The 27156-nt window shown below is 49.6% G+C and overlaps 2 protein-coding genes across 3 annotated transcripts; one reads left to right on the top strand and one right to left on the bottom strand.

The window, feature by feature from the left end:
* Positions 1-4852: 4852 nt before the first annotated feature.
* Positions 4853-11616, top strand: LOC311585796 (butyrophilin subfamily 1 member A1-like). Of its 2 annotated transcripts, XM_084761357.1 has the most exons (7): positions 4853-4914; positions 5035-5140; positions 5397-5483; positions 5650-6003; positions 6782-7063; positions 9180-9374; positions 10257-11616. In XM_084761357.1, exons 3-7 carry the CDS (start codon positions 5399-5401, stop codon positions 10835-10837), a joined length of 1497 nt encoding a protein of 498 aa, XP_084617483.1. In that variant the 5' UTR covers positions 4853-4914; positions 5035-5140; positions 5397-5398; the 3' UTR covers positions 10838-11616. The 2 variants fall into 2 exon arrangements, with proteins under 2 accessions (XP_084617483.1, XP_084617482.1); XM_084761356.1 differs by having other exon boundaries at positions 4881-5140.
* A 6634-nt stretch (positions 11617-18250) lies between these two features.
* Positions 18251-25231, bottom strand: RNF187 (ring finger protein 187). The gene is made up of 4 exons (XM_084761358.1): positions 24560-25231; positions 23384-23476; positions 19944-20168; positions 18251-19334 (listed from the first exon to the last, which is right to left on the bottom strand). Exons 1-4 carry the CDS (start codon positions 25214-25216, stop codon positions 19332-19334), a joined length of 978 nt encoding a protein of 325 aa, XP_084617484.1. The 5' UTR covers positions 25217-25231; the 3' UTR covers positions 18251-19331.
* Positions 25232-27156: the final 1925 nt, after the last annotated feature.

Here is a 27156-nt window from a genome sequence, read left to right as displayed (position 1 = left end):
AAGCCCCTCAAGGCACCTGACTAAGGTGATTCTCTTAATAGAGGTCGTAAATCAATGGGTCTGCTGTCCTCCAGTGATAACCAACAAGTCAAGGGCATGTGGGTAAAAGCATTTAAGAGACCAGAGCAAGTTAAAAAGATTTGGTGAAGAAATTTGTTTGTTTATTTGTTCCTAAATACATTGTGAGGAGAGACACAGGAGGCAAATTCTCAAACAGCCACCCCTTGAGGACTGAGAGCCCTCTTAGAATAATTAAGGGAGCCTACTCAGTCTGGTATGTAACTTGTGTGGGGTCAGTATCTGGCTAGATTACAGGAATCTCACTGCCCTGCTGAGCACTTTTCTTGGGGGTTGGTTGCTTAGTGGGTGGGAGGCACCATGGGCCAATAAAAATTAGACTCCCAGCATTCCTGTGAGACCTCACAAGTCACTGATGTCAGGCTCCAGGCAGTCAGGGCCTGATGTTAAAGTGTGGCAGCTGCTGCTTCTGGTTTGGGCCATTTGTTTTTACACTTTCCCCCTGACAGGCCAGCAAGACCAAATCACTGCTATGGGACAAAGATTGTCATCTGGAGCTTTAGAGCTAAGAAGGGGCATCAGAGGAGCTTTATGGACTAATGGCGCTTGGTGGGCTAGCTACCTCTGATAGAAAAACTTTTTTTCTCTCTTTTTTCACAGGGCCAGTTTATCTCAAATGACATGGCTTTTCACCCCACTTCCCTCCTCCCTCCTCATCCTTTAGGCTGCTGCTACATTTACAGCTTGCCTATTCTGGGCCTTGCCTTTCAACTGGAAAATGTCCCCAAGCTCCCATTTGAGCCCATTATTTTATTAATAAGATAAAGAACCCCAAGAAAACACCTTGATTTCCTGAGTACCCTATGGCAGTGGCTCCTCCCTGTCTAGCTGCACTTTTTGTCCTGCCTTTTAATTCTTTAATAGGTGGGCAAGAGAACTTTTTCCTGCATCCCCAGATGACTTTCTGCTGTGCAGCTGTAGGGCCATGACAGCAGGGTCCTGAAGATCCCAGGGAAATCTCTGCTGTGTCTGGAGGCAGCAGGGAAAACAGCTTACTGAGACTCCTGTGACCTGAGAAGGATCCACTCTGCAGGTCCTCCAGATGGATGGTGGCAAGGACCAGAGGTGACATCTGAGGACCATTGGCTTATCTCGGGCACAGGACACTTCCCTGTGAAGAGGCTGTTCTGAGAAGGACTGCACAACTCCACAGGGCTGGGGGAGAGGACCTTGGAGAGATTAGACTTCTGACTCTCCCCTCCCTGCTGCTCAGGGCCTGGGAGCAAAGCTGATCCAGGTGGAAATGGGAAAGCCAAAGGGAACTGAGTATAAATAAACCCTCTTCTTGGTTCTGGCCCTGTAAGGACCAGACAAACTCCATTTTGAAAAAGAAACTCCACTTTGTGTTAAAGCTAGCCAAGGGCTGAACCCAGATTCCAGAAAAACCACAAATTAGTCTAAACAGAAAAATATTCCCTAGCAACACAATCAGCTCACCTTGGGAAAGTCCATATCTACTCTCTGTCGGTCAAGCTGACCAGCAGGTGGCCTGGCACATAGCAACAACCAATTAGGAGAAGCCAGGCCAAAGTTCCTAATGCCCCCATGACTATTTCAACCAATCTTTTCTATGGGCCAACTTGCCCCTACACCTATTACCCAACCATGAAACGCCAAGGCTTATAACTCCCTGCTTGCAGCTTTTCTGCCCAAATGCCATCCAATCATACACTGTAAAACCCATTTCTTTGTCTTAAACCTATTTTTAAAAAAACTCTCAATTGAGACTTGAGGCTACTTCTCTGCATCTGCTGTGCCAGTGCATTGGAGGTGTGGCCCAGGTTCGAAACTGCATTAAAGACTTCCTTGTGATTGCATTCGGACTCAGCTCTTGGGTGGTCTGCTCGGAAATCTCTCAAAATTTGGGCATACTAGCCCCAGGGGTTGGGAAAACAAAAAACAAAAACAAAAACCCAGCACTACTGACATACAGATGTACTGACACATCTGTCCTGCAGAGGGCGCCAAGAACTAGAAATGCCACTGAGCAAAATTGCACCTTCTGTTTTGTTTTTACTTTTTCTTAATTTCATCCAGAGAGGGTTGTGTGTGCAACTTCTCACTTCATGCCCTTTTTTTCTTTTCTCTCATTCGTTTCTTTTTCGTTGAAGCTATATTCACATAGCATAAATCAAACAACGTTGGCACTTAAGACATTCACAAGGTTTTCCAACCAGCACCTGTATCAAATTTGAAGAAAATATTTTCAGCGCCTTAAAATACAAACCCGGCAGATGGTGGTGGCACACTCCTTTAATCCCAACACTTGGGAGGCAGAGGCGGGTGGCCCTTTGTGAGTTCAAGGCCAGCCTGGTCTACAGAGTGAGTTCAGGGACAGCCAAGGCTACACAGAAAAATGAAAAACCAACCAACCAAGCAAACAAACAAATAAAACCCTGAAACCCTTATGCAATTCAACAATTCCAATTCAGCATTCCCATCCCCTCCAGTATCACACCATTTTAGCTGAATTCCTACCAGATGTAGCCTTTTGTGCTCTTTGACTTAAGCTTGACAGCTGAGGTGGGTGGCTGGGTGGCTCTGAAGCTCTTTGGGTTCTAGCTGAAGCCCCTGGGCCACGGATCACCCCGCTTGGTGTAGTGCACTCAGGCCTGAGCCAGAAGCAAAAGGGGGCGTGCTCTGAGTCTGCCTCCCGCGGGCCTAAGGGAAGCAATCTAGGACTGCAAGGTGGCGGGTAGACACCTGAAATCCCCGCATTTGAGAGGTGGGGGCAGGAGAATCGGAAAAAAACCTTTAGAAAAAAAAAACTTTAAACAATTGATAATAATAAATGGATTTATTTGTAGGCAGTTTTTTGTTTGTTTGTTTTTGGTTGGTTGGTTGGTTGGTTGGTTTTTCAAGACGGGGTTTCTCTGTGTAGCCTTGGCTGGCCTGGAACTTGCTCTGTAGTCCAGGCTGGCTTCGAACTCAGATCTGCCTGCCTCTGCCTCCCAAGTGCTGGGATTAAAAGTGTGCACCACCAAACCCAGCTCTTAAGTAGTATATTAGGAGTGTGCATCGCATATATGGGGTACCTGCGACATTTTGATAATGTACACATGTGTAACATCTTAATCAGGGCAACTATAAACCCCCTCACATGCTTATTGTATCTCTTTTTAAAAGGAAATTTTATTGTATGTGTGCATGAATGCCACTACACAGAGAGGCCTGAGAGGCTGCTGGAGTTACAGGTGGTTTGAGTGGTCCACAGTGAGTCCTAGGACCCTGCCAGGATCCTCTGGAAGAAAGCCAAATCCTCTTGATCGCTGAGCCATCACTTCAGCCCTTGTCCTATTGCTGCCATCTATAATCAATATAGATCCTCTGTGCCGTAGCAGAGCAGAGCTTCCTGCCACTATTTAACTCTTAACTCTGCCTCCATTGATCAAGCCCTTTTGTCTCCAAACTCTGCTCACCACCACTGTCCTCTCAACTTCTCTGAAATGAGCATTTTAGCTCCCGAGAATGAGTGGGATCGCGCTGTACTCGTCTTTCCGTGCCTGGTTCATTTTACTTAGCAGAAAATTCTCCAGTTCAGTCCATATTGTTGCAAATGACAGGTTCCACTCTATTCTGGTTACAGTTTCCCACTGCCTATCCTTTCATCCCTCAGTGGAGTGGGTTTCTTTTTCTTGGCTATCAAGAACAGGGCAGCAGCCGGATGTTGATGGCGCGTGCCTTTAATCCCAGCGCTCGGACAGCAGAGGCAGGTGAATCTTTGTGAGTTCGAGGCCAGCCTGGTCTGCAGAGCGAGTTCCAGCACAGCCAGGGCTACACAGAGAAACCCTGTCTCAAAAACAAGAACAAAAAAACCAAACAGAATAGTGCTGCAGTGAACGTGGAGTGCACCTGTCCTTTTTACATACTGGTGTGATTTCCCTTGAGTGTAATTTCCAAGTGTTGGGAAGCTTCGTAGGGTAATTTTTATTTCTAATTTCTTGAGGGATCTCAGCCCTGACTCACAGGGACAAGTGAAGTGAGCTTCACCTGGCATTGGTGCCCAGCTAACACAATTCATATGTTTTCATGTGATACCCTGTCATGTTTGTACATAAAATAGCATGTTTATCAGAGGGTGCACCCCAAGGAGGCACGCAGAGAAGGACTTGAGGCTGGACTTTCTCAATAGCTCCCAGCCTAGAGCATCTGAACCCCGCACTGTCTACTGAGTCACAGAGAGCGAGCACTCCACCCAGCCCAGGGCCAAGTGTGCCTCCCTAGGAGCTCTTTCTACCTAAGCCTCTAGGAACACCAGGAAAACTAGGTCAAGTAGGGCCTGGCCCGGTACCTCACTCAAATGACAGGTGTAAGAGTGGCTCAAGCAAAACTTGATGGGGCACAGGGAAGAGATGAGGAAGGGTCTGGCCTGGATTGTTGGGCAGGAGTCTCCACAGCTTATGCCAGACACAGGCCACTTTCACCAATGTCACCCTGTTCCCAAGGGCAGGCCACTTTCACCAATGGCACACCATTTCCAAGGCAGTGTGGGCCAATGTGGCTGCTCTGAAGGTCTCAATAGCCAGGGAAGTTTATCTGAACTCCCCAGCACCCACAGCTGGCTGGGATCCCAGCACCCACAGTCTATGCCCTCTCCTTGGGCTCCTGATGGCCCCAACCTGGCCCAGCTACCACCCTCCTCCAGGCCACCTCCCTTCATCTCCACGCCTTCCCTTATCCCTGTTACCAGTGTGTTTATCTTATATGCTCAGTACAGCTGGCGGTGCCCCTTAGAAGATTTTTTTTTTTTTGGCTGCTGCTGCTGCTGCTGCAACTGACCTGAAGGTGAAGAGTTGGTTATTTTCTGTTGGCAGTAACAGGGCTCAACAAAAGCTGGTGAGCTTGTCTTTCTTCTTCTTCTTCTTCTTCTTCTTCTTCTTCTTCTTCTTCTTCTTCTTCTTCTTTTTCTTCTTCTTTCTTCTTCTGGTTTCTAAGTTCCCCTCCTGGAACCACCAGGAGACCAGCTGTCTCACTTAGACTGTGGCCTATCTGAAGTTTTCAGGGAACTGAACCAATTCCCTCAAAGTCATCAGAATCGGGAAAGCAGGCAGCAGGCTCAGAGGTAAGCGAGTGTTTTCTTCTTTAATGGCACGCCTCAGTGTTTTAGTTTGGACCTCTCCCCATGCTCAAAGGGCAGGGAGACCCCGTGGCTGTCCTAGCATGCAAGAACCAAAACACACAAGACAGGACATAGTAGCTATAATGGCTGTGGCAGGACTGGCTGCCGACTTCCCAAAACTTGCTTTCTAAACATATTAGTGCGTCTCTGTTGCCATGTCTGTGTGTCTAAGTCACCATGTCTAATGTGTCCCCAGTAGATATGGCAAGGCCACACCGTGGAGATGCTACTCTGCCAAGATTCTTGGTCCCCTTCATCTTCCTGCAGCTCCTGCCTTCTGGGAACGGTAGGGCAGCACCCCCTTTCTGGTTCTAGGGGTACCCAGAGTCAAGCTGAAGCCTCTGGTTGAAGCTGAGGACCAAGGGAACTCTCAAAAGAGTAAAATGGGGCATAAGGGGAGCCCCTGCCTCCTGCATGCGACCTAACCTAGGCCTTCCATTTGCATCTCTTAGGAAAAGCAGATTTCCGTGTCCTTGGACCTCCGGACCCACTTCTGGCCGTAGTCGGGCAAGACAAAGAGTTGCCTTGCAAACTGTCACCCAGCATCAGTGCTGAGGGCATGGAGCTGAGGTGGTACAGAAACCGGACCTCACAGGCTGTGCACGTGCACAAGAACACGGAGGATGTGTGGGAAGAGCAGATGAGGGAATATGAGGGGAGGACCACGTTCATCGGCAACCACATGGCCAGGGGAGAGGCTGCTGTGAGAATACACAATGTCACCCTGTTTGATAACGGGACCTATCACTGCCTCTTCAAGGAGCACACATCCCACAGCCAGGCCACCCTGTGGCTGAAGGTGGCAGGTGAGGGCTGCCATGGTCTTCTACTCTGCTTGGGAGCTTCTCTCAGCATCAGCCGCAATTCCAGACCATGGCCTCCAAAGCCCTAAAGCTGGAGAAGCTTTAGTGACACCAGCTTCCCAGACAAAGATACTTCCCCACAGGCTCTGTGTAGCATGTGTCTCCCCAGGACGTAGTTCTGAATAGAAAGCTGTTTCCCATCACACCCTTGTACCAGAAAGACAGCACAGATGTGGCAGGTGGGGGCTGGGGTCAAGGTGTGGAAACAGCTGGGAGGTAGAAAGACAGAGACTGAGAGAGAGAGAGGCAGAAGGACAGAATGAACAGGAGACAGAGAGAGAAATAAAGCAAGGAAGAAAAAAATGGGGAAGGCAGGAACACAGAGAAATAACAGAGAAACAGGAAGGGGGGGCTGAAACAGATGGGGATGAGGACAGTGGGAGGGAGAAGGAGTGGGGAGATGGGGGGGGAGATTGAGATTATTTGGGGATATGGAGAAGTTTTTCTAGGTGAGCAGAATTTGTTCGTTGTGGTCAGAGAGATCCTAGCTCCTTCCTCGTTCTCATGCTTAGTAGGAAACTTTGGTTTTTTCCCCCTTAAACCTGCTCTTGTTTCACTTGACTGTTCCATGTGGAATTAAGGTGCTGCGTTAGTGGTTTACTCACACAGATAGGCAGACCATGAAGATTCATAGAGCCTACTCAACATCCACAAGACATCCCGTTCCCCCATGGGAGCAACTGTAGCTCTACAGGATCTGAGCTGATGTCTCTTCCTTCAGCGTGGGGCTCATCACCCAGAATCCGCGTGACTGACACCCAGGACAAAGGCATACAGGCAGAGTGCACCTCAACAGGCTGGTTCCCAGAGCCTAAGGTGGAGTGGCTGGACCTCAGAGGACAGCCAGTGCCCGCCAAGACGCGCTTCTTGGCTTCAGGCAGCACTGGCCTCTTGGCTGTGGTATCCATTGTGACTCTGCAGGACAGGGCTGTGGGGAGCCTGACTTGCTCCATCTCCAATCTCCTCCTCCCTGAGAAGAATGTGACTGAGACTTACCTGCTTGGTGAGTATCTGCTCAGTTCTGCCATCAAAGTCACCGGCACAGGAGTGCAGGCCCTGGGTGGCAGGGATGTTAGGAGACTATGTGGGCAGACCTAGAGAGGACCCTCTGGCAGCCTGGCCAAGAGGGTCACAGGAGGGATGTTTGTTTCCAAGGTGAAGCATCAATAGTGGTGCAGGGAGGTCCACTAGGAAAACAAGAAAGATACATCTGATACTGGCTTTTCTGGTGCTGTTGTTTCAATAGATTTTTTTAAAGAGAAGTTTTAGTTGATGGCAAATTTAATCAGAAAGTGCAAAAATTTATGCCAGGTGCTGGCAGGGTACATTTTTAATCCCAGCACTTGGGAGGCAGAGGCAGGCAGATGTCTGTGAGTTTAAGGCCAGCCTGGTCTACAGAGTGAGTTCCAGGATAGCCAGGGCTATATAGAAAAAAAACCCGGTCTCGAAAAAAAACAGCAGCAACAACAACAAAGATTATTTTTTATGTGTACGAGTGTATACTGAGTGTGTGTAAGTACACTGTGTGAGCACAGTGCTCTTGGAACTGGAGTTACAGGTGGCTGTTGCAAGCCTCCAATGTGGTGCTGGAAATGGGACCGTCCTCTGGAAGGGTAGCAGAGCTCTTAGCCACTAAAGTGTCTCTCCAGCCCTTGGCCTTTCTACATACCTCATCTCACAGGCATAACTCCCCCAGGAATGAAAGTCCAGAAGGGGAAGCTCACAGCAATGGACAGACAGGACCCACCAGGGGCAGCAAGTGCATGGCTTGCTGGTGCTGGGTGCTCTGGGGTGTGGACACAGGAGAATGGCGCCTGTTCGCCAGGTCTCCAGGCTGCCTGCAAGCCTGCTGCACTCCCTAGTTCCCACTTACTGCCTGGAGCATCCTGACCCTCCTCCTCCTCCTCCTCCTCCTCCTCCTCCTCCTCCTCCTCCTCCTCTTCCTCCTCCTCCTCTTCTTCTTCTTCTTCCTCTTCTTCTTTCTTCTTTTGCCTTTCCCCTGTGTTTTATGGGTAAAACCATACCAAGTGTGTTCCTTTCATCCTGGCTTCTTTCTGTTACAGTATGTAAGGATCTTTGCCTGAAGTCTTGATTACCATCCTATTGCTGTGAGGAGACACCATGACCCAGGCAACTTACAGAAAAAAACCAAACCAAACCAAAACAGAAACCCATTTAATTGGGGGTTTGCTTACAATTTAAGAGGGTGGGTCCTTTTTCATCATGGCAGGAGCCATGGTGGCAGGCAGGCAGGCATGGTGCTGGAGAAGGCACTGAGAGCTCAAGGCACAGGCTGAGAGAGAAAGACACACTGGGCCTGCTGTGGGCTTTTGAAACCTCAAAGCCAAGCCCCCAGTGACACACCTCCTCCAGCAAGGCCACATGTAATCCTCTCCAAATAGTTCCACTAACTGGGGACTAAGCATTTAAATATACAAGCTTATGGGGGGCCATTCCCATTCAAACTACCATGCTTAATAAATTATTTCCTTTGAAGGCTGAATAATTATTCCACTGTCTGGATAGACCACAGTTTAATTTACCTATTTATCCACTAAAGGATACATGTATCTTGCCATTTAAAGTTTTATTTCTTTAAAAACTTGGGGGGTTTTGTTTGTTTTTGTTGTTGTTGTTGTTGTTGTTGTTGTTTGTTTTGACTTTTTGAAGATGGATATCAGTGTAAGCCTGGCTGGCCTGGAACTCACAAGGACCATCCTAGTCATGAGGCTCTGCTCTCAGGACTTTCCACCTCCCAGAGCCCACTTCATCCTCATCTAAGGGGCTGGAATTTCAACGTTTTGGGACATTCAGGTTGTAGCACTGTATCAGAAGACAGATAGTTTTTGGGTTTGTTTGGTTTTGTTTTGTTTTGTTCTGAATCCTTTTTAGAATGGTCTGTAAACATTGTGTTCCTTGATTTTGGAATGTTCTTGCTGCTGTTGTTGTTGGTAGTGGTGTTGGTGGTGTGTGTTTCTCTCTCTCTCTCTCTCTCTCTCTCTCTCTCTCTCTCTCTCTCTCTCTCTGTGTGTGTGTGTGTGTGTGTGTGTGTGTGTGTGTGTGTGTGTATAATAAAGACAGTCCCCCAAACCCACCCTATTACTCTTGATGCCCTGAAGTCTCCTCAGCCTCCCTGTTGAGAAAGCATCTGTCCATGGAACGGGGACCAGCTCTGCCCTTGATCCTCACGGCACTGGGGCTCGTCTTGGCAGCGATCGCCTGTGCCTTTGGGAAGCATTACCAAGACAACCATAATACAAGTCAGGAAGAAGCAGCAGATCCAGAAGCTGGTGATGAGGCTGAGTCCTTCCATGGTGAGTGAGGCAGGGATGCTGCTCCGCTCTGAGGCTCTGCCTTTGTGTCACCCAGCAACACAGTAGGGACAGAGGGGATGGCTAGTGGAATTTTCCAACAACACCACGCCCAGTGGAAACCCTTCAGCACCAAGAGATGTCTTGGTCAATTATTCTTCACAAGTAATTCTGGACAGACTACAGGGCCTCCTGGGAAATAGACGTGAGCTTGAAGATTGGGCTAGTCCTTTCTCTACTACTGAAACCAAACACTGGAGGAGGCTGAGTTATGCATAAAGGAATGTTTTATCCATGTGGTGAGGGCTGTTTGGCTGTGTCACATCATGGTGGATGGAAAGACAGAATAAGCAAGGGATGTGGGGATGGGGTCAGATGGGCACTAATCGGGGTCCCCAGAGAACTGAAGAATGCTCTCATGAGTCCATTACTTTGCTTGAGGCTCCATCTCTTAAAAGTGCCCCCACCCCTCATGCTCACACCGAGAACCAGGCTTCTAACATACAAACCTTGAGGACACATGTCAGTCACCTGCAAACCAAAGAAAAGTCCACATCTGGAGTGCTGGCTGTGGGGTGTGGGTGCGAATTGCATGTTTTCTGTGCGCTGGAGGTGGTCTCTGCCACCCAGTCTCTCTGTCTCTGTCTGAGTTTAGCATGCACACTGGGAGCTGTGTCAGGCAGTGCTCACACCTCTTCAAGTAACCTTAATCGTTGCCTTCCCTGTCCCCACCCGTTTCAGGGGACAAACACAGTTTAAATGGGAACAGTAAAAGATTTCTAGAGATGGAGAGGAACCTTCATATGGGAGACAAAGCTTGGATTCCTCATCCATGCAGGGCTGAGGGGGCAAAAGCCCATGCTTGACACCTCCCTCTCTCCACAGCAAGTCTGTCCCTGGACCCTGAAACTGCCAGTCCAAAACTCATGGTATCTGAGGATCATAAAAGTGTGAAGCGGCTGCCATTTGACCAGGACCTGTCCCCCAATTTTAGAAGATTTGACCAGGACCCCTGCATCCTGGCTCAACAGCGATTTGAGGCAGGGAGACACTACTGGGAAGTGGAGGTCGGGGCCAGGAGGGCCTGGATTCTGGGTGTGTGTTTGGAAAGTTTGGGACGAGAAGGAAGGATCCCCAAGTCACCCCAGCATGGCCTCTGGGCACTGGAGTTTTACAAGAAGAAACTCCAGGCCCTCTCCTACCCCAGGACTCGCCTGTCTCCTCCAGAGCCCCTCAGGCGGGTGGGCATCTTCTTAAACTTTGAGGCAGGGAAGATCTCCTTTCATAATGCAACCAATGGCTCCCTGATCTATGTGTTCTCCGGGATGTCCTTTTCTAGTCCCCTACAGCCATTCTTTTGCCTCTGGACCCATGACCCCAGGCCCCTGACCATATGCTCAGTGGTCAAAGAGACGGAAGAAAACACAGAATCCTCTGGAGGCCTGGGAACTCCTGACATGTCCTGAGGAGACAGGAGCTCCTGTCTTCTTGCCCACCCTACTCCTGGTACTAGTTATCAATTTCCCCTGTAAGAATATGGCAATCCACCAGGAGCCGGATACGCTCCCTCTGCCAAAGTCCTGTGCCGAATGCTGTCATTCCTGCCCCCCCTCCAGGAGGAGGGATGGATTTCTGAAGGTGTTGTCATTGGGAGATACTGAAAGAGACTGAGGTTAAAGGAAGTTGCTGATGTACCCTAACCCCATAGATCTGGTGTTCTTGTAAGAGGGGGGAGGGTCAGGACCTGGAGAGGTGCCACTCACTAGCCAAGGAGACCAGCAATGTCCTGGTCTCATGTTTCTAACCTCTGGGACTTAGACAGTAGTTCCTGCTGAGTAAGAATCACGTGACTCTCCAACGATTCCTCAGTGAGGAAAAGTACACAATAAGTACACCAGGGGGGTGGGTGTTTTGCTGTATTCTTAGAGTCGTATGTATGTAGTATGTATGTATGTAGTATGTATGTATGTATGTAGAATGTCCAGCCCAGTGGTGGGTGTGTTATGGTTGCACAACAAATTGCAGTTCATCTTTCTCTTGTCCACTTCTTTTCTTTCCTGTCCTCCTCACTTTCCTCTCCCTCCTTCCTACCTTCTCCCCCTTCTTTCTGTTAAGTGATTTTATTTTTAACTATGTGGATGTGTGTGTTTGTGCACATGAGTGCAGTACCCACAGGAGCCAGAGGATGGCATCTGATCCCCTGAAACTGAAGTTAAGCGGTTGTGAGCTGACAGATGAGGGTGCGAGGAACAGAACCTGGGGCTTCTGTAAGAGCAGCCAGGGCTCCTAATTGTAGAACCATCTCTCCAGCCCCTCCCCTCTTGTTTTTCCACCTCTAATCTCTTTCTACCTTAAATCTGTTCCCCTCACTATGACAGACTAGTTCAAACTACACAAAGGCAAAAGATCCCAAGATTCCTAAGTCAGCGAGGACAGAAACCACATCCTCCATATTGAGGGAGAAAACAGATGAGAAGTGGGTGTTAACAGACAGTTGAGAACACAAAACAAGAGCACAGATGAACTGTGCATGGACTCAGCTCTCAGCTGCCTGGGTTTCTTCCACTCCAAGACTGTGGGCAGAAGAGGAAAACAGCCCAGGGGGACGGGTGCTGAGAAAATGCAGTTCTCTAGTGATGTGTCGCTGGTGGGCCCCAAGAGAAACACGGAGTCACACTGTCCCCTAGACCCAACATTTCCTCGTGCTGCTTGTTGCAAGGTGAAACAGGGCTATGTTGCTGTGACCTGTGTGGTGTTCAGGACCCCACTCCAGGGGACTGGGACTAAAGTGCTCTGGCCTAAAAGCTCCTTTTTCCTCCATGTTCTGAAGTGTTGGCAGGGCCAGCCTCTCCAGGACACGTGGGAACATCTAAGACAGGCCTCCCTCCCAGTGACTGGCGGAGTCTAGCTCTCCCTGACTGGCAGAAGCTGCAAATTCTGGCCCCGCTCTTCTCTGTGTCTCTCTCTAAAATCTTTCTCTTAGACACACCTGTCCAGCCCAGAGTCCACTTTAACACAGGCTGACTCCACCCTGAGGTTGGGAACTTGATTGCACCTGCGGAGACCTTTCTCTCCAAATGATCCCAGTCAAGGGTGCGAGAGGTTCCAACTCCCACATATCTGGGGGAACATTCCATCTAGTGGGTTGGAGCTGAAGGGCACTGGAGGGGTGGTGGGCTCAGCTTTTGCCTTAGAATACCTCCTCAGAGTGAGGAGATCATTATCCATAAGGACTGTAGTAGTCTCTACATGTTTGAGAGAGACAAGGTCCTTAGACACAGATGAAGATTGCCTAGTGTTTTTGGGTGCTCAGTTAAAGGCAGTCGTAATTAGTCAGTGGATTAGGAAGGCTTTGGAGAGAGGCTGTCACCTATTTAGAAAGAAATGGGAGAAGAGGGGGCACTCATTAAAAGACCCCTGGCCTCATCACCTACATAGTACAGTTTTTCAACCTCGGGGTGATAATGTTTTAACTTTTTCTTTATCAGTGTGATATTTATATGCAACAAATTTGCTAGATTAAAAAAATTATGTATAGCCCAGAGCCTCTGCCTCCTGAGTCTGGGGATTAAAGGAATGTGCCACCACTGCATGGGTAGAGGTTCTTTAGGTGTTTTTGTTTTTGTTTTTGTTTTTAAGATTTATGTATTTTATACATGTGGCTGTTTTGTCTGCATGTATGTTTGCACACCAGGAGGTAGTGTATGCCTTTAATCTCAGGAGGCAGAGGCAGGCAGATCTCTGAGTTTGATGACACCAACCTGGTCTACAGAGAAAGTTCTACGACAGAACTACATAGGGAAACAAAAAACCAGCGCTCGCTCTCCCTCCCTCTCTCTCTCTCTCTCTCTCTCTCTCCCTTCCCCGAGCGCATATGCGTGTGTGTGTGTGTGTGTGTGTGTGTGTGTGTGTGTGTGTGTGTGTGCGCGCGCGCGCGCGCGCGCGCCCACACACATACCTGTAATGGCCAGATTCCTTGAAGCTGCACTTAGGCACTTGTGAGCTGTAGAATATGGGTGCCGGAATCAGCACCCCTGTTCTTATGATGGGAGCAGCAGGTGCTCTTAATTGCTGAACCCTCTCTCCAGTTTCAAGCTTTCTTGTTTGAAGGGTATAGCATGGTGAACATTGGTCAAAGTGCACAGCCACTTAGCAGCACCATCAAGAGCTCAGAGTCTTTCTCCAGTAAAGTTCTCCTGGACTTGTTGGAACTTGATCCCCACCTGTGGTTCTGCCCTAGCTAGCCACTGATGCTGTAGCTTTTGCTTTGATTTTTTTCCCCCTCTCTCATTCTTGGGCTTAATTTGAAGTGAACCCATTTAAATTGTGGAGTACTAATGATACCACTGAGTTGAAAACTTTCATTTTCTCTCGGTGTTCTATTTGATACATCTATGCAATGATCCCTTTTTACATGTTTTGGAATTTAAAATAAATGAAATCTTATAACCTTTTAAAAAGTTCTGCATTGGTTCATTTCCTGTTATCATAACAAAATACTTGTAGCTGGAAAATATGAAGAGAAACATTTCTTAGCTCACATTTTTGGGGGCTCATAGGAAGACAACCTGGGGAACACCAAAAGGGTGTCTAATTTTCACCACCCAATCAACAAACAGCCTTTCTCTCCACTTCTGTCCTGGTTTGTTTTTTGTTTTGTTGTCATCTTGACACAGGCGAACGTATTTTTATGGGAAGAGGGACACAACTGAGAAAATACTCCCATCAGATTGCCTGTAGGCAAGACTGTTTTCTTGATTCATTACTGATGTGGGAGGTCCCAGTCCGCTGTGGGGAGTGCCAGCCCTGAGCAGATGGCCCTGGAAAGCAGGCTGGGCAACCTAGTAAGCAGTATTCAGTCATGGCTTCTGCCTCCAGGTTTCTGCCCCAATTCCCCTTCACAATGAACTATACCTGGACGCTGAAACCTTTTCCTCCTCAAGTTGCGTTTGGTCGTGGTATTTCATCACAGCAATAGAAAAGCAAAGAACGACAACATCTAAATTCCCCAATACCAGCTGTGACTGCCTGAATGAGAAATGCCCCAACAGGCTCCTGTGTTTCGACATTTGGTCCCTGGTTGGTGGTGCTGTTCGTCCTCTCTGCTTCCTATGTGTGGCTGAAAAGGGATCCCTTAGCTCCCTGATTCAGCTGCCTGCTGCCATACCTTCCCTAACAATATGGACACTCCCTCCGAAACCGTTAGCCCAAGTTTACTTTCTTTCTTTTGTTTCTTCTGCTCATGATATTTTGTCACAGGAACTGAAAAGTAATCCAGCAGCTGAACAGGAAGGCAGACTCCAGCTTTATGTTGGTTTCTTGTGAGTCAGGATAACTGGGCTGGACTGGAACTCGGATTCTCCTGCCTCAGCTTCCGGGGTGCCAGCATTGGTTTAGTACTGATTTCCTGCCTGCTGCCCCTCAGCCGACTGAGGGATGGCATCCACATTGGTGAGCTGATATTTTCCTCAGTCCCTCACAGAGACACGGAGCAACAGCATGGCACCAAATAACAGGGCTTCGCTTTGCTCAATGCCGCTGGGACATTAACCACCATGGGCTTCATGGGAAGGTAGGAGGGGCATGTTATCTTTCCGTGCTGGGAAACAAGCGGGGGCGGGGGGAGCGGGGGGGGGGTAGAGCAGGGGGAACGGCTGAATGCAGGTCAGGGGACAAGTTACGAGTGTTGGTTCTCTCCTTCCACAGTGTAGCTTCCAGGGACTGAACTCACTCAGGTAGTCAGGCTTGATGCCAAGAATGCGCAAACACCCAGCACTTGCGGGGGACCTAGTCGGTTACTTTTGCTTTTTGGTGGAAGCTGGGTGGTTAACATAGGAACTAAAGCAGGGAGCTGGCATTCGCTGGTTTCTTAAAATTAGTTTCAGACAGGGCTTCACTTTGCAGCCCTGGCTGACCTATCCTAAGTGTGGGAGTCAAAGCTGCGGAAAGTGCCTACCACCTGAAACATGAAGAGAACTGAACCTGCTTAGGGGCCAAGAACTTTTTGAAGGAACCACAGCTGTTTTGGACAAAGCAGCCTCTCTAGCATGCAGCGCTGTACTACCTCAGCCAGGCCACTAGGGGGAGATTCCTCACTCTGGTCCCGGGATAGAACTAGGGCACCATTAAGCTACCCAGAGACTCCCGTTAGCTCTAAAGAACCTTTGGGTTTCCATGAAGAGCCGAAGGCGGATAAAACCTCAGTGGCTGGTGGCCTTGTGGCCATCCTAGCACTGTGGATAGCCAGATTACACGGCTTCTTGTGCTGCGATCAGCTCCACAGCTCACAGACCTCCGTGCTGGAGGCACAGAGCCCTTGATGGGAAGTGGGGAGACCTCATGGCTCATGTAAGGTGTGAAATCGAGGACGTAATCCAACTGCTAAAATTGAGTAAGCCACCCTCGGGCTCTTATAAATGGTTGGTCTAGCTGCCAAAGGCATTCAGAAACCCTAAGGTCTTATTGGCTGCACTGTCCAATCAGAAGAGCCCTGAAAGTCTCCTCATTTGCATATTACCCAGAGTCTATGAAAATTCGTGTTTTCTGTACCTCAGGACACAGATTCCTCAAAGATTCTAACTTTGGATACAGGTGATTTTTGTCCTTTACCAGGACACAGAACTGTCCACAGAGAGGGGTGCCTCGCCCTCACGACCCCTAGACTGAGGAGTGTAAATACCAGCCTCAGGGGACAGTCAGAGGCCAATGTTGAAAGGTAGAGCATGCCTTTCCAATGGATAGAAGGCATGGCCCTTTATGATTGAGCCTGGTATTGAACTTGGGTCTATAACCAGAGGCCACCATATACCCATGAAACCTGTTCCTCGGGACAGTAAATGGAGAAAGCCTATCTGCGCGTCAGGCTTTCCAGGGACCACAGTTCAAAGCAAAAACAATGTAGGGCACCATGTCCTGAGGTCCGTGTCCTTTAGGGCTGCAGGTGGGAGCTGTGCTTTGCCTGTATGACCCCTCTGGCTAAGACGACTCTAAGGAATCCAAGAACTGCTGAACCAGGACAAGCTGGCCTCTGGCGTGTCTATAGGAAGCCATCTTTTTTACTGACTCACTTGACCCAGCAGTGAGCTGGGCACCCCAGGCACCCTGAAAAGTAAGGCAGTGCACTCAGTTGGTCTGGTGTAGGAAGGGGGTGGGGAGCAAGTTAGGGAAATGAGGGCTTGACTAGAGGAAAGGCTGGGTGCTTGAGACTACCCTGCAGGTCTGCGCGTTCAGTCTGAGGCCAAGGGATACAACTTTAGAGCCCCTAGTAATCAAATGCCAACCTTCGTTTAGGAAAGGAATCACAGGTACTCAGAAACTGCCTGTGCAAAACACGGAGACAAATGCTTGTCCTGTCACATGCCTGATCCTTGCTGCAGCCAGGCCAAGGGCCCTGTGTCACTATTATAGCACAACCGTCTGTCTACCCTTGATTGCAACCCCTCACACCCCAAAATGAAATCTTGCTAAAAACCAGACTATTTGTTCCGTGAGAGTTCCATCCTGGTGCTGTGTCCGTAGCTGTTTGGCTTCTGAAGTTTTCTCAGCACTTAGCCTTGTCTGTCTCCTAGAAATTCCTTAACAGTACATTCCATTTCATGAATGACAGCTTAATAGACTCTTTGTTTCCACTTAATTATATATCTTCAAATTAAAATTCTCTTATGAAAATAAAACACCTCACATGGGCATCAAGAGGCACAAAACTTGTGTCTTTTTAGCAGTCTTCTGGTTATTTGGGGTCTTCTCTAGCGAGGACCTTGAGAAGCCATGTGGTGAGAAGGGCGGGCCTCACACAGGATCAGTGCTCCACTAGAGAGCTGTCATTCTTCCTTGCCAGAAAGCACAGGGAGGACATCTATGAACTAGGATGTAGGCCTCAGCAGGTAGGGGATCTGCCACCAAACCAGAATCAGGATGCCAGCTCCCTGAATGGTCCAGTAGGGGGAAAAGGGACAAAGTTAAAGTTGGCCAATGCCAGGAGGAACACAAAAAGAATGGCAGATTCCTTTCCAGTGAAAAAGGCCAGCGCAGGATCTAATGAGTTCTGATACTGAGGTGCTCAGAGGTCCCAATTCTGGATGGACCAGGGTTTGGGGTGGGGTGGGGGAGCGTCGGGTGTCCTGTGTGGCAGCCACTTAGCATGCTGTTGACAGTGTATGTGAACTGCAAACTACTATTGGCAAGCAGAGCTGTGGTGAAAACTTGAGGCTTTTCCAAGACTGCACTTTACACATCCAGTCCATCTACTAGAGTCACGGGGCCAGGAAAGGGGGATCGTCCAGCAGGGGTCACAGGTACTTACTTAGACACGGGCGTAAGTTTTTCTGGACCAAGGCTGAGATCTGAGGGACAAACCCATTACTTGTTTCTTGGCTACAACCAGGTGGCCAGTCCCAGATTGCCTGGCATTCTCTTCACCTGCCATTCTATTAGTTTAATTTACATATCTGCCCCTAACAGGTCACATTCTGCCACAAAGAGGCACACTACTCAGGGCAGTAGCTCTCAATGTCACCTACATCTGTTCCTCCTTCCTTTTCTTTCCTGGTTCTCACAGGGATGCTCCACCCTCAGCACCGTCACCCTGGGTATGAATGGACCAGTCTGTTACCTTCCAGCCCTGGGAGCACCTGCTCAGCTGGCCAGCCCTCTGCAGGACCTGGCCAGGTGTGCCAGGCCAAAGTCTTCTCATCAGATGTCTCCTCCTGGTGGATGCAATTCCTACAGCCAACACTGAGTTCAGGATGACACCTGCCCTCTCTCCCCAACTGTCACAATGACAGTATCTTGCTTTTACAAGTATCAAAGATCCTAGAACCTGGTCAAGGGGTGGGGGGAGCAGCTGTGTGGACAAAGACTAGGAGGTACGGAGACAGAGAGGCTGGAGCAAACCACTTTATTCAGCACTGAGAACGAGCTCACCTGGAGTCAGGTTGGAGCCACTCACTACATCCAAGGCTGGGGCCTTCTGAGGACAGAATATTGTTACCCAAAACCCTAAACAGATCTCTGTCTTTGGCCCCTGACCTGCCTGTTCCCTCCCTGGGTTTTGTTTCTTGGACTAGTTATCTACACACACAATGCTGCAGGCAACCACACTACTGCTACATCACAAGTTTTGTGAAATTCACCTACTAGAGAAAATATGAGGTGAGAAAAAGCCAAAAATACAGCGAAGTGAAGCACCAGGTAGCCTGGAGATGCAGCCCCTACTGCTCTTCCGCAGGGAAGAAGGTGGTACCATGGAGGTGGTAAAAAGTAGGAGCATTTGGGGGATGCTAGTGACATCCGAGGGGCACAAGCTGTGAGGAAAGGAAGCCAGGGAAGCAAAGCAGAAGATGGCGCCCAAGATCTGGCACAGCAAGACCCAAAGGGAAAGAAGCACTCCTCTGGGGGGTGGAGAAGGCTTCATCTTTTTTCTCCCCAAAAGCCAGGTCCCATCCACACCCCAGGGCCTCCTGCATCCCTACACCCTAGCACTAACACAGGAGGGATGTCTGGAGAGCCAGCCCTGTCATGGCACCAATGGGGACGGTGCAAGGTTTGGTTCCTGGATACTACAGTGACTTGGCCACACTCGGCTGAGCCATGGCACAACAAGAACCAGGGGCCTCGGAGCTGCTAAGTGGTCTCTGGCAGGGGTGGGACACACTGGGAAAGGACTCCCAGGACTGGTTGGTCTCTACTAAGAACAGGTTCAGGCCCAAGCACATTCATGCCCCAACAAAAATCAAAAACACTGCTGAGCAACAAAACTATGTGCATGACCAAAAGCTGGGCACCTTTGACGCTCCATCCCAGGCCAGGGTGCTGTCAGCATTGATGGAGATGAGTATCTGTCCAGGATGAAGGGTGGTACCAGGCAGAGAGGCCTGAGAGATGTAGGTAGGGGTGCTGCAGGCCAGTGGAAGGTGGCTCCTTCTGCCTCACGCTCCAGGGGGGCCAGCCTGCTGCGCATCATCACTATAGAAAAAGGGAAAAACGGAGACAAAAGGAAAGACAGGGAGACAGAGAAAATGATGGGAGATACAGACATAAAGACAGCGAGACAGAACGGATGATGAGACAGACATGAGCACAGCACGCCCAGAACCCAGGTGACTGGACAACCCATCTAAACTGGGTCCAAAGCCTGTGTCTCCGAGGCTGTAGAGCCCCCAAATAGCTAATGAGTATGTGGAAAGAAGGCTACCTCAGCTACAGGTGGCTGCTGATGCCCAGGGTTAAACTGCTAAGTGGGCTGCCCAATCCCTGGGGCAGAGATGAAGATGGGAGAAGATGGAGGGGATGTCCTGAATGCTCCTGCTCACAGAGCCTGAGGGGTGGGAAAAAAAAATCCCTCCCATGTGAGAGCCAGAGGCATCTCTTATCTTCCTCTGCTCCAAGTTCCTTCCTCCCACTTTCCCCAACCCCCTATTTGTTCCCCACATTCAGACCTAGGCCACAGCAGGGGCATGGTAGGCTGTGGCTCCTCACTTGCTCCTAGGGTAGTCTCCCTTCCACTGGGGCTCTGAGCTGAGCACAGAGATGTGATGTGAAGGTGCTTACCCCCACCCCACCCCCAGGTGGTACCTGCAGAAGCATGCTAAGACCCAGGCTCCGGTGCTTCTTCTCCAGCTCTGACACAGCCTGCAGGAGGGACCGGAAGCGCTCTGCCGGGTCGGCCTGCTCGTCATCCTCGGAAGGACCCTCATCCTTTTCAGCCTCTTGCAGAAAGTGTTCCTCCTCCTCCACAAAGAAAGCCCGGAGCTTCTTGTAGTCAGTCAGGGCTTTCTTTCTTCGGTCCATAACATGCCCCTGCGGTGAGTGGGGGAGAGACAGCAGTCCACACTGGCCCACACCCACGGCTGCTGTGTCTTAAGAGAACCCCCACCTACTCTGAAAAAAACTAAGAAATATGACACTTCAAAATATGCTGGCTGGGCCTTCTGAATTAAAAATACTTTTTTAATAAAATTGCAGGTAAAAGAAAATTATCTTTCTCTGTTTTCCAAAGCCAGAAGTGACATCTCCACATGAAAGATGCCCTTGTCATCCCTCATATTTGAATTACTTTGGTCCCAATGTGGTGAGGTGTAACTGACAGCGCCTTTAAGATAGGGGACAATGGTTAGGTCATTGATGCATGTACCCTCCAAAGGAACTGACAATGGTCTCTCAGGCTACTGGATGGATCCTAAAGCTGGCTGTTACACAGAGAGCTGCACATCCATACACTTCCACCATGAGGCCCTCACTAGAGACCAGTACACAGAGCCTTTTCATCTTCTATGTTCCGTCTCTAGAACTCCTAACTTTCCTTCTATACACTGTACTCTGTAAAAGGAACTACTGTTGTGTCAGAGTCTTACTGCCTCCATCTGCTAACCTAGGCCTAGGCTGTTTTCAGACTCTGAGACTTACTGCTTAATATGCTCACCCTTTCTTGTTCTTTTTCAGCTAGTAACTGGCTGGTTCAACTCAGCTGTTCTCGCTCAAACTCCTCTCCCAGCTGACTTATTCAATCTGGCTTTTCTCTCTGCCTCTGAATTGCTCTGGTTGGCCTCAAACTAACTCCAGCAGCTCTTAGTCTCCTGGCTCCTGCTCCTTCTCTGGCTCCTTCGGTCTTCACCTGTGTCTAGCTTGTTCTCTCATTCACTCTCTCTCTCTCTCTGTATGTAACCTGTCTATTACTGTCTGGGTAAAATTGCCTCCTCTCCCTCTTTTCAATGCCTCTTAAATAGCTTCTCTTTCCTCTCTCTTCTTGTGAAGTTGGGTGTGTCCTATTCTGTCCAATCTTTCTCCGATTTGTCACTTTTTTGGTCACTCAGACATGACATTCAAACATGGGTGTGTCCTTCACTTTACCCTCACTGTTTGGGATTGAAGGCGTATACCACCATGCCTGGACCTAAGTTTTTCTTTACCTGAAACTTGTTCTATTCCAGGCTGGCCTTGAACTTAGATCCACTTGCCTGCCACCTGGATTAAAGACATATTTGCATTTCAGCTGGAAGACAGACTAGGTCTTTGGATGTGATCTCTTGTGATCCAGAGCAGCCATATTCTGACTTAAAACTCCTCTACAATACTCAGTCTTGGGTATTTTTGTTACAGCAGCAGAAAGAAGGCTAATAATACACTCCCCTGTACAAAGTGAAAAAGGGGTGCTGTTCATACCAAGGACAGAAGTGAAGGTATAGAAGACGCCTTACAGCCTTGGTAAGAGAATTCTTTTCTTTTATGCCTCCCAAATCAATCACTTTTTCACTTATTCTCTTCTGGTATTCTCAGTGTATTTTTAAGATTGTGACTGCTTCTTTGGGTCATTTCCTCACGAGGCCTCTCATACTAGAACTTCTGTGAAGACAGTGTTTTGTCTCCCCTGCACTCCTTCAAGACCGGTTCCAGGAAATGCATCTCCAGGACACTCTAGTTCCTTCTACAAAACGGCACAGCACCAGCACACAGCCTGGCTGCATCCTTCCGTGGGCTAAGTTTAGGTCATCTCTAGATGACACTATTTCCCTATACAACGTAAGCACTTTTTAAAGAGTTACTCTACTCCACTGTGACTAGAAAGAAGCCTAACATTAGGTAGAACCACACCACAGCCACAGGCCTGCCGTCCGTCTGTGCAGCTCACTTTGCAGTGATATTCAGAGTCTCTCACGCTGGACCAGCAGCCCACCAATCGGCCACATTCTCATTTCTGATTATCAGTCTGTTAGGTGCTTGGATATAGAACCCACATGAACACTGCTCAGCTGATGTGAGGGTCCCTCACAGCTTCTTGGAATGGAACTCTGGGACCAAGTCCTGTCAGAACACACAGCTACCTTCCGCCAGCCACTTTTCCTACTATGGCCACAGGTAAACCCGAGGGCAAAACTCCATTCAGCCACACTTCAAACCGCCTAGCCTACACAACAGACTAGAAAAGGACACACTCCTAACTTCTCTCAGATCCTCCAGCCTGGCCCTGGCCCACACAACACAGAGCACAGCCGTGCTCCTGAGGGAAGAATGCTTCTGCTGAAAGGACGCAAGCGCCAGTCAGGTAACTGCTGTGTCTGGCCAAGCTCCTCCCTCCTCTCAGCTTCGGATTAAGAGCCTCTATCTGCTAGAACTTGTCCTTGGAATGACCGTGGGCTCCTAGAAAACTAGACATCCTCAAAGACTGCCTGCTTTTTTCAGGGGTAGGGCAGATGGCTTCAGCCTTGAGGTCCAGGCCTTCTGAAGGCTTCAGGACTTCTGTAGCCTACAGAAACACTTCAGTTTTATGTTTTAAAATGGGGGTGGGGTAGAAACCGTAATGAACTTTAATATATAAAAATAAAAGTTGCCTGAGTTTAAACTAATGTGTAGTTTTGCTGACAAGTAATCTTAAAAAAAAAAAACTCTATCATGATGTCATCTTGGTGTTTAATGGCATGAATGGTACCAGATGAGGGAAAGCTGCTAAGTGTCAACTTTGTGTGTGCCTGTGCCCCAACCCTACCCCCACCCCCACGCAGAAACCTCCAGGCAATGTTGGTAAGTAGTAGGCCCTTGGGAGGTGGTTTGTCCCACCAAAATAGACGTGGGATTAGTGCCCTAGTAAAAGGGACCCCCGAGAACTCCTACCCTACCCTCCATGTGATGATACAAGGACAAAGGCCACCAGAAAGCAGCCCTGACCAGATATGGACTTGCCAGGGCTTGCCTGCGGACTTCCAGCCTCAAGAGCAATAATGCGTGTGGGTTTGTATGGCAACCAGGAAACAGCATGTGCTCCACTGCTAACAGCTGGGGTTGGTCGGGGTCAAGGCGTCCTGTGCAGAAAAGGCAGCTGGAGCTTCCAAGTCACCCTCACGTAAAGCAGAGGGAAAAGAGGATCCCTGCTGGCTTTCGGCTAGACTGTATCCTAGGACAGTGCCCTGGCAGCCATCAAGTCCACACACAGGCCCCCCCCCCCCCCTCCAGCCGGCCAAGCAAACCGCAGCTCAGTTTGGTTGCCCTGCTGGTTCCCATATGCAGGAGACACCGTTCACCTTCCACACAGCAGCCGCTGATTCCGCCTGACCATGCAGGTCCCGGGCGTCATTTAAGTCCTTCCTCATGATTTCCACAGACCCCTTGTTCTCCTGGAAGAGAAGCTGGTTATAGACTGGGAAAGAGAAAAATGTTTTTTAAAAGGGGTCTCCTGCACCTCCTCCTTTGTCAGAACTAGATACCCGGCAGACATTTCTAGGCTGTGTATTCCAGGTTTTAAAACAGGTGCCCTTTAGTGTCAGCTTGATTTAGACAATGGCTTTTCTCTGACTTCTGTGCCCTGCTTGGTCTCCGTGCAGATGACTGTTTTAGTAAGGGGACAACCCTAGCAGCATGTTCTGACAGAGTACCACCCCCAGGTTGGGCCCTGGATGTAACAACAGGCCTTCACCCCAATAATGTTCTTCGAAACCTATTCCTGGGGCACAGAGTGTTTCATTCCAGAACATAATGTTAACAGTACCCTCAAAAACACTAAGCGAGCGGTTCTTCCTGAGGGGCAGCGACCAGGCATCACTGGTCCCTTCCTGCCTAAATAGAAAGAATGCCCTGCCCCACTCTGGGCCAGGGATGATACTCCAGACCCCCGGGCCCTAGCTTTGCTCAGATTAATGGTCGGTTTCTGTAGCACATGCAATGACCAAGAGAGCACAGCAAAGAAGGTTCCAGAATGAGGTGGGTCGGCAGCGCCTCTGAGGGCTGCAATGGATAACTGACACACAGAAGAAGCCCACACTCAGGTCTCCGCCAGCCAGTGGATGGGCGGGGCTTGCCTCAATGAGGTCACGCCGGGTAGGAGGATGAGGCCTTCGGGAATGAGGTAGAGACTTGGAGAGGAAATGGAGAAAAATGAAGAGTCTAAAGGTGGTATAGAGACCAGGCACAGGTAGGCCAGAGACCTGGGAAGAAAAGGGGACACGACAGCATGCTTTAGAGATGAGAGATCGAGGAACACAGCAGGCTCCGGGAGAGAGGTAACAGAAAGGGACGAGCGGAACTCACGGACTCCACGATTCAAGAGCACTGGGCACGGCAGGGACCCCGGAAAAGGGAGGCTGTAGGGCTGAGGGGCACCGCAGAGACTCGGGGTGGGGAGGGTGCAGGAGAAAGGTCAGCCGGAGCCTGACTCCAGGTAAGGCACAAAGAGGGGGGGTGTGCAGGGCCGCCTTGCGCACCTTGCCACGCATCGCCTTCCTCCAGCGCGGTTCCCACTCGGGCGGCTCCGGGCCAGCGGCCATGCGACAGGCGGAACACAACGGATCTCCGTCGGCTCGGCACAGCAACTGCAGCGCGGCCTCGCTGGCAGGGCCGTCCCGCGCCGGCGCCGCGGCCGCCTCCTCGAGCGCCAGGAGGCGGCGGCTGAGCGGAGGGCGGCCCGGCTCCACGGCGCGCTGCCAGCAGTCATCGGCACACTCGGGGCACGGGAAGGGCCCGTCCTCCTCGGCCCAGAAGCGCACCACGCACCCCCGGCAGAAACGGTGGCCGCAGTCGGCGCGCACCGGCTCGCGGGGCGCGCGCTGGCACAAGGCGCAGACGGCCTCGGGGGGACCCGCGGGGAGCGCCAGGGCTGCGGGTGGCGGCGCCAACGAGGGCGCGGGCAGAGAGGGCGCAGAAGGGCCGGGATTCGGCCGGGGAGCGAGGCCGACGAGCCTCAGCAGACGACTCCGACCCGGACTGCGCCAACGCCGGGCACGAGCGCGCGCGCGCGGGGGGCGGGATCCTGGCTGCCGTGCGCTCTGACGTCCAGGTCCTGGCAGCTGCGCGTTTCTCCATCCAGGGCCCGGCAGCTGCTCTCTCCTCCATCCAGGTCCTGGCAGCTGTGAGCTTTCCATTCAGGTCCGGGTAGTCGCCCCGCCCGGGTCTAAGCAACTGCGCACTCTTCCACCCTGGTTCTGGTAGCTGCTCACGTCTTTGCCCTGATGGTGTCAGTAGTGGGCTCCAAACCCAGATCCTGTCAGCGATAGTCTCTGTGTCCTATAAGAATCTCCAGGATACTAACCCCAAGTCATGGATAATTCCCCATATTCCACAGATAATATGGGAGATGGTCTGTCAGAGGAGGCTTTTCCAGGGCGACTGAAATTTAGGGTGACTTATTTCTGTATCTTCAGCCCAGAAGCGGGATATAACAGGTTAGGAAGACAGAAATTCCTAACGGGATTAACATGCCTATGTAGCCAAGCTGATGTCTGAAGAAGATAGCGACACCCAATGAAGGCAGACATGCTCAGTGTGCACACAGTACATCAGCACACTGCCCAAGAAAGCATGCCAAAGAGTATTGTATAGACACAGGTGTGGTCAGCTAGCCACAATTTCGGATTAAAAATATACTATAAATGTGATGTTGCCATTTGTATGTACTAAACACGACAGCGCTGCCATATCTGTACTAGAGCTACACCGCCCTCTTCTGGTTATTATTTTTTAAATAGTAGAACAAATATTTGCACAGTATTCACATCCCGTTAAGCATCACAAGTCATCTAGAAAAAAATTAAATAGAAGGGCTCATGTAAAAAATATGTTTCAGCTGGGTATAAGGGCACATGCGTTTAATCGCAGCACTCAGGAGTCACAGCAGGCAGATCTCTGTGAGTTCTTGGCTAATTTGGTCTACACAGTGCGTTCCAGAGCAGCCAGTGCTACATAGTGAGACCCTCAAAAAAAAAGTGTGTGTGTGTGTGTGTGTGTGTGTGTGACACACACACACACACACACACACAGAGAGAGAGAGAGAGAGAGAGAGAGAGAGAGAGAGAGAGAGAGAGAGATTTTATCTGAGGGATTTGAGTGTCCTTAAATTTTGGTATCCTTGGTTTAGAACCAACCTTGTCAACAGATATGACATATGTGCATTTATATTTATGATATTCAAATTTGAAAAATCTTTAATCAAATTTAAAAGTCTAGTTGGGGGGCCACCAAGATGCTCAGCGGGCCTAGGTGCTGGCTGTGCAAGTCTGGCAACCTGAGCTCCATCTCTGGGACCCAAGGAAAGGTGAAAGAAAAAAAATAACTTCACTACTCGCACAAGCTCTGTGGCATGGTGCTCACACACACATCACACATACGGTAATTAATAATAATGATCAATTTTAAAAGATTAAGTTTTTAAAATCAGTTGCATTTCAGCACTTTCACACTCATCTAACTGACCATGGCCATGCCCAACACGGTTCTCAGATTGTTACCGAGGCCTGGTGCTCATGCCTTTTATGTCCCAGACAATGGCTCTGCTCATAATCCCCACACTTGAGAGATGAAGGCAGGGAAACTGAGTTCAAGGCCAGTTTGAGATCCATAGCAATACCCTGGCTTAAAAGAAAAGCCAAACCAAACAAATATAACGACAGAAAAACATTGCAGGAATGGAAAGCAATGATGAAGAAGATGCAAGAAGACCTACAACAGAATCTGACGGTTGGGGCGGAACATGTGCATGCTGGACCCTGCCTGCGTGTGGCATCCGGGAACCTAGGCTGGCACACACACAGTCATGGCCAAGGGATGCCTGGAAGTGAGCTCTGCCAATGCCGTGTCACATGGGAAGAAATTTACAGCAACGTTTAGTTGCCCCCTTCAGAATCTTCAGTTCTGGGGATCAAATGTAGGGCCCTGCACATACTGAGGCAAACCTCCACCGCTAAGATGCATCCTATAAGCTAAATAAATAAATAAATAAATAAATAAAAATTGTTTACCCTTTTGACTTTAAAATTGCAGCAGCTCTCTTGAGAAGTCCACGCCTACTTGAGGGTGTGTGCTACTG

This window comes from Acomys minous, assembly GCF_964271855.1.
Source record: "Acomys minous genome assembly, chromosome: 16".
Taxonomy (NCBI): Eukaryota; Metazoa; Chordata; class Mammalia; order Rodentia; family Muridae; genus Acomys; species Acomys minous.
Note: the sequence above shows the minus strand (reverse complement) of the source record. Positions and strands in the feature narration are given on the sequence as shown.